This window comes from Primulina huaijiensis, chromosome 10, assembly GCF_012295235.1.
Source record: "Primulina huaijiensis isolate GDHJ02 chromosome 10, ASM1229523v2, whole genome shotgun sequence".
NCBI classification, from domain to species: Eukaryota; Viridiplantae; Streptophyta; class Magnoliopsida; order Lamiales; family Gesneriaceae; genus Primulina; species Primulina huaijiensis.
The window spans coordinates 6,458,931-6,466,632 of record NC_133315.1 but is presented as its reverse complement, the minus strand read 5'-3'; the positions used below and the strand labels follow the sequence as shown (position 1 = coordinate 6,466,632).

The 7,702-nt window shown below is 36.3% G+C and overlaps 1 protein-coding gene across 1 annotated transcript; it reads left to right on the top strand.

The window, feature by feature from the left end:
• Positions 1 to 2,002: 2,002 nt before the first annotated feature.
• Positions 2,003 to 6,482, top strand: LOC140986331 (RNA demethylase ALKBH10B-like). The gene is made up of 7 exons (XM_073454526.1): positions 2,003 to 2,736; positions 4,400 to 4,530; positions 4,640 to 4,757; positions 5,105 to 5,215; positions 5,328 to 5,443; positions 5,529 to 5,683; positions 5,764 to 6,482. Exons 1-7 carry the CDS (start codon positions 2,205 to 2,207, stop codon positions 6,194 to 6,196), a joined length of 1,596 nt encoding a protein of 531 aa, XP_073310627.1. The 5' UTR covers positions 2,003 to 2,204; the 3' UTR covers positions 6,197 to 6,482.
• The last annotated feature ends 1,220 nt before the right edge of the window (positions 6,483 to 7,702 follow it).

Genomic DNA, 7,702 nt, shown 5'->3' with positions numbered 1-7,702 from the left:
ATTTATTTTTGGATTATTTGTAAAGAAATTCTATAAATAGATATCTCATTTGTGAAGAAAATCATAATTGAGTTGAGAGAAAAATATTATAAAGTGTGTAGTGTGATAATTTTGAGAGTTCGAGATTTTTACTTTTTACCGTAAATTTTTACTTTTTCATAACAATATACAAATTTTAAAAATATAATATTTCTAAAAATAAAATACTATGATTATTTCGATACGGATCGGTCGATAAAAAAATAAAAGTGAATAATCCGAATACAAATAGTACTTCTCTTATCCATATATGTTTCATGTCGTATTTACATGTAACGAAATTAAAAAATTCTTTATGATCACTATCACATTGAAATATGAAAATTTTGAAATAATGGATTTTGTGATTTCAAATAACACAATCTCTATGCACCATGACAGTATATTTATAATTAATGTTTTCATAACTGAATCGATAATCGAACATGTCTACCAAAGAAACAGTTCAACTGATCCGACCGAAAAATTGTTATATAAAATAAAAAATAATATAATATAGCAAGTAATATATTTTAAATTCTATTGATATTAAATGTATATATAAATAATAATAAAAAATATATTTATCAAAATTTAAAATCTAAACAAAATACATATAATCAAATAAAATAATATCTACATTTTTTAGACAAATAATAAATGAAAATAAACTCTAAGACTGTTAAAATAATATTTTTATCAACATTCAAAATCCAAATTATATATATAAATTTAAAATATAAGATTTTTTTTAAAAAAATAAGAAATTAATCAAATTATAAACAAAAAATTTAAAAAGAATGAACCGATCGGACCGATTTTTAACTGGTTTATTGCTGATCTAAACGGTTCTTAACCCATTTGATTGTAAAAACGATTATTAGACGATGTTCGTACTGAGCCGTGATCGGTTTTTGATCGAAACGATATGTTCAACCCAATTTTGAAAACATTACTCGTAATAACTATATAGAATCAAAATCCTTTTGTTGATTAAACAAATCAATTGATATCTAGAACCATCACAAATCAAAAGTTCAAAAATTACATATATATATATATATATACATAATTTTTTTTCCTATAAAGAGGTTTTAAAAATTTCAAATTATATATAAAAAAATTGACTAAGTAAAGTTTCATCGATTGACTGTTAAATATATATATATATTTATACTATAGAGACAAAAAGTGAGTAAAATAACAAGTGGCTATGTGCGTTAACCTGCGCCACGTTTGGTGGTAAAAGGAATCGTCTGCAGCATGTGCGATGCGCCTCATCCAAAAAATGGGACCCAGTCTCTAATAATACCCCAGTGGCCTGCTTCGGGTTTGGGCCCGAATCATCAAAAGTCAATTCTTTGAATACATTGTTATTAACACATCTAAAATATCAGCCTTATTACGTTATTTCGCAATCATCATAATCTCCTCCTATGAATTTTGTACCAAACATATTCCCAACGGTTTTATTATTTTTCCCACGCTAAATTTGCTTGGTCACAAATACTCATGTGAAAATACTACTAATTATAAAAAATATTCATTTATGAGTAGGTTTTTTGTGAGACGATCTTACGAATCTTTATCTGTGAGACGGGTTAACCTACCGATATTCACAATAAAAAGTAATACTTTTAGTATAAAAAATAATATTTTTTCATTGATAATCCAAATAAGAGATTCGTCTCACAAATTACGACCCGTGAGATCGTATCACACAAGTTTTTACTTTCATTTATTTACTTCCTAAATTCTTGACTAATAATGAGAACGATAGCCATTTAGTAATTCACATAAGACATAATAAAAAAGAATATGTACAAGCAATGTAAGACATATGACGTGGACATAGAAATTACATTCAGGCAGGAAGATCAGCTCCTTAAACATTGACACGTCGTCTCAACTTCGGACATGTCATCGTGTGTTCCCCACCTGGTACGGACTATTCCACACACACATAAATCCTTTCACACCTCCAACGATTTTTTTCGCTCTCTAGATTTCAACAATATCATTTTGCTTTTCCAACAATTTCCTGTAATTCCACAAAGTTTTACCGAGATTTAGGCACATAGATGTAACCAACTATTTCACAGTGACAATCCCAAATCACGGTATTCACTGAAAACTTTTTGAGACTGATTCACCCGCCTCAGTCGGACAATTTACGCTACATCCAGATGCCGCCGGCGGCCGGCGTTTTAGCTCAGGGTGATCGTATTCAGGTGAATCCATTGATGGCGCCCGCGGTTGTGCAGCAGCCCCAGCCGCCGCCTCCAGGGGTGATGATGACCACCGTGTCGGAGACGTTTGCCAAGGATGCTATCATCTCGTGGTTCCGTGGGGAGTTTGCGGCGGCGAATGCTATCATCGACGCGCTCTGCAGCCACCTGACGCAGCTGGAGAGCGGCGGAGCGGCCGAGTACCAGTCGGTTTTCACGGCTATACACAGGCGGAGGATGAACTGGATCCCGATCCTCCACAGGCAGAAGTATTTCTCCATCGCGGATATCCCGATGGAGCTCAAGAAAGTGGCCGCGAAGAAGATAGAGGAGAGGAACGTCGCGTGTACAGAATCTTCTGATGAGAAAATGAAGAACCAAGAAAGCCCGGCGGTTGAGTCGTCGGACGTCATTGAGAATGCCGGCGGTGAAGCGGCGCGTGAGGATTCCGAGAGAGATGATTCGCCTGAAAGTGAGATCACCGATACAGGTAAGTCCATCGAGCCTCCATCTGTTCATCGCAAATCAAAACTATTACAATGAGGATCAAGATTATTCTTTTTTATTTAACGTTGTTTTCCTTGGAAAAATGATTGATTGGTTATTGAATCATAATTTTTGTTACTGCCAAGCAGCAGACTTTCCTGAATACTCCAGAATATTTAATATGAAAAATCACATCACTTAAGGAAATCCGTTCTATTAACCTTTAATAGTTAGAAGGTCTTTCCGTTTAATTCATATTCTGATTAAAAACTTTATTTTTTCAAATTCAAAAGATTTCAAGAATACACATTGCTGAAATCACGCCTTGGAAATGTGATATTAAATTTGAACGTCTATCATTTCATTATTTATTGTAAAATTATATAATTTCCGAGTATTTTATGGGAGATTTGAGAAAATCGAGACGTGCAAAGAAAAAGTTAGTTTCTGGAACCGCAAGAAATCCGAGTCCTTAATTAAGTTGTAAGAAAACAAAATTCTCAAGAAAACCATTTAATTTTTTTAATTATAAACTTTGAATCTGGGACGCCATTAATGGAGCAAGCTCATTGATCTGTGGCGACAATGGGTCTAGAAAGCATTTCAATTAAAAATTCTTCTGGTGGGCGGCTGTTGGTCTGGACCGTCGGATCTTTTATTGGAGGGGGGGTGGCTGCCTTCAGTTGGCTTTTCTTGGCTGCGATTGGCCCACTGGTCCACTTTGTTATTGGTATATTCGAATCCGAAATGGGTTCTTCTTGTTGTTTCCACAGGCAATTCGGAGTTTCCAACTCGTTTGACTTTACCGACTTCGCTCGGTGAGAGAATTTGGCCAAAATCTCCACGTGGATTTCAATTTTAAAAATAATCTTTTTTCTGTTAAGCACAGAATTTTTAAACTATTCCTTGATGATTGTGAGACATTCACCTTTTGGGAAAAAAAGAAAAAGGGAGCTTTTCTACAATATATGAAAAAACTCTTCGAGTGAACCAACAAGTGTAATATAGAAGGCCCTTTTGATCGAGATTCTTGGTCCGATAAGGCTAAGTGCAGCATTTAGGTACTATTCAACTATGCTCTATGAATGGTGCACAGATGATGCTTTTTCGTTTTTGTCATGGTCTGTTAGTGGGCTTCTTGGTTACAGCTAATTATTATCACGGTAGCTCTCACTATTCGTTTTCCCCACACCTATCGAGACTTAAAAATCTTGGAAAAACAACCTTACGGGCAGCTGTTTTTATTATCAAAAGTTGAGAATGTTCAGTACGGTAGTGGAAGTGAAATGATTCTAGACTACAAGATGACTTTTTAGGAGATAACTTCATATAGTGAAAAGTTCTTGAATTCAAAACTTTGAAACTGTAGACAAAAGAAACATTGGGAGGCAGAGGTTTTGGATAATGTGAAGTTTTGGTGCACATAGATTGTTGATCCCAAGAGAGAGAATAGGTCCTTCAGATGACAGTTTTTTGGCTTGGCTTGCCTTTTGTAATGAATTTTTTTTTCTGAAAAAACCTTTTACGATGACTTTTCATTGAATGTATTCTTTCATTGCAGTGGTTATTGTGCAAGAAGGTCGTATTCATTCATTTAATGCTTTTATTCCTCTTAGTTCTGTTCTGGGATGATTTCAAAATTCGGTATTTCTTATGATGCATCACAGGATCTCATGAAGTGCAGCCATCTCTTGAACATGTTGATATATGTTCCAACCATGAAGAGTGTGATGCACGTCGTGTCCAGATCAAGATGACGAAAGGTTTCATCGCTAAGGAGCCGGTTAAAGGGCATATGGTGAGTCCGTCTCTTTATTAATCTTTTAGTTTTCTTGTGCTGATAAGATTCAATTTCATTATGAATGTCCGTTCATATAACTTATTGTTGGCTGTAAATTGTAATGCAGGTGAATGTTGTTAGAGGTCTTAAGTTGTATGAAGGCTTGTTCACTGATGTCGAGCTCTCTAAATTGAATGACTTCGTGAATGAACTTCGAGTCGCTGGTCAGAATGGTGAACTGTCAGGTGGATCCTGTGATCCGTGATGATTATATAGTTAAACTAGTTGTTTCGTTTTGGACCAGAAGTTTTGAGGTTGTAACCAGGTTTGAGCAGGTTTGGGGATTCATTTTGCTTGAGATTAAATATAAGATTTGCTGCTAAAACTATTTTGCCAACGACGAAGTATGGCATACTGATTAAAAACATATTCAACCCACCCAGAACACCAATATGTTCTCAAATTTACCAACTGATTTTCTGGTGCTTTTTTTTTCGTTCGATATGTTGCGATGAGTCTTATGCACAATTTGATCCTTTGGACTTGATTCTACTACAGCGAAGCTCTGATCCAATGCTGAATATGTTTTCAGATGAGACCTTTATTCTCTACAATAAACAAGTGAAAGGAAACAAGAGGGAGTTGATTCAGCTAGGCATTCCCATTTTCGGGAAGATAAACAATGATTCAACAACACAAAAGAGTAAGTAGTTAGAGCGTAGTTTGTTTTGCTATACTGATTTATTCTTTTTCCTTTGCAACAGCGATTACCTGCAAGAAATTTTGATATTTCTTTCTTTTAATTATGTTAACAGATTATGTCGAGCCAATCCCAGCTCTTCTCCAAGGTGTGGTTGAGCACTTGATTCAATGGCATTTGATTCCAGAACACAGGAAGCCAAACAGCTGCATCATTAACTTCTTTGATGAGGTATATGTACTTCAAATTCGTATCATTTGTCTATTCTCTAGTTCTATTCCTTGTGTACAGTATTAACAAGTTCTTTTGGTATTAGGGTGAATATTCCCAGCCTTTTCTTAAACCGCCTCATTTGGACCAGCCTCTTTCTACACTCCTCCTCTCCGAATCAACAATGGCATTCGGCCGCACGCTAGTGAACAACGGTGAAGGAAATTATAGAGGGCTACTCATGCTTTCTCTGAAGGAAGGGTGTGTGTTGAACTTAATCATCTTAACCCCCTCCCGATTTTATGGATAGTGTGGTGTTTAATTCCAAACATTTTATGCAGGTCTCTTCTAGTCATGAGAGGGAACAGCTCAGACACAGCAAGGCATGTTATGTGCGCATCGCTTAACAAGAGGGTGACCATCAGTTTCTTCAGAGTTCGAACCGAGACCCAAAACAACACACCTGCAGAAAGCCCTTTGAGTAAAGCCATGACTTTATGGCAACCTGGTGCTCCAAATCCAAACACTATAGTCACTGGCTACGAACCAGTGAGTATGATCCCAAAATGGAGTCTCCTGCACTCCCCTTTGGTGATGTTAGCCCCTGTGCGTCCTATGGTTGTGAGTCCTAAAAGGGTTCCGGGTGGTGGCACTGGGGTGTTCTTGCCCTGGACTGTTGGCTCACGAAAACCTGCAAAGCATCTTCCTCCACGTGCTCAAAGAGGACGGTTTCTTTCACTGCATTCCTCGGTTGAAACACGTGAAGAAGATTAATTCTGATTCAGGGCTCTACAATTCATAATATTTATACTTGTGATTTCCAAGTAATTTCGGTGACGCTCTCATGTCCAAAGAAGTTCCCAATGCTGATTAAAGTTGTGCATTTTCTCCTTTTTTTTTAATCTGCCAGGTTTTTAGTGTTGGCCTTTACACATTCACTGAATTTATGTAGTCTCCAGAAATGGTTGATTTTGAGGTTAAATTGAGTGTGATTTAGTCCTGTTGAAGGCTTTGTATCGACTCTTGTTTTCAGATCGAGTTACTTTTAGAGTATGGTATACTCTTATGTTCAGGAAGAAGAATTTTTCCAACTGATGTGTATTACAAAACTAATCTTTTCAAATTGTGTGATTCTTGGTGAAACCACTCTAAAAAACACAAGTTTTAAACATGTCTTGCCGCATCTGATTTTTTGCTACTTTCACAAATTGAGAGCTTGGAATAAGCAAACTTCGCATACGATTAACAGTTAGAACTAAGGCTTTAGGATACAAGGTACGACCAATATAATAGAACCATGAGCCACATAAAATACAAGTGAGGAGGAAAACAATCCTTCATCAAGCAGCAGAGAGACCAATTAACATCAAGACAAAAAGAATGGAAAATTGCATCAGTTTGATATGTTTACTTTCTCAAGATGTACTAGACACGATTGAGTTCTAGCTACCCTATGGAAATAGCTACCCTTATGAAAATATTCTCATGTAGATCCAATTGTCCAAAGGTTTTTGATCTTGTGGGGTTGACTGAGAAGGTATGAAGCACACACAACCAAAAGAATTAGGCCATTTGATATACCATGGGCATTACATAGGGTTTTTATATGTCTCTCCACTTTCCAAACCCCACAGCTATTTCTTGAATTAACAAAGTATAAGGTTTTGCAATTAAGCTTTCGCTGGTTCATCATCCTCTTCAATATCCTAACTCAAGTCGTTATCATCTACAGCATTACTTAACAGCTTCCTTAGTTCATCCGTACTTGACAACATCGTTTGCAACTGAAATTTTCTTCTCGTCTCCAATTCTAACATCCTCAACCTTTGTTGATGCATCATTTTTCTTCAAAGATTCACCCTTCTCCTCGAGATCCATCTTTTCATCCAATGGCAACACTATATCATCATAATTCTTTAGACCGCTTTCCTCCGATGTCATCTTCTGGTCAATCATTACTTCAACATCTTTGGACCTCACTTTTTCAATAGAAGATAACTTCCCGTCGCTCTTACTACTGACTCCATCATGTTATTCTTATCAACACCATCACGTGATTTACTGCTAGAACCCTCTTGTTTTGCAAGATGGTTCAAAGTTCCAGTCCCAGATCCTGCACTCCCTTATCCATCCACTTGTGCTCCATTCTTTTGTTGAATCCCACTATCACTACGTTGGAGTATCTCTTTCTTGCATCCAAGGTGCATGGAAGTCTCAAAACCTTTTTGGGTATCATATGATTTAAAACATTTATAAGATGTTTAGATCTGATTACATTTA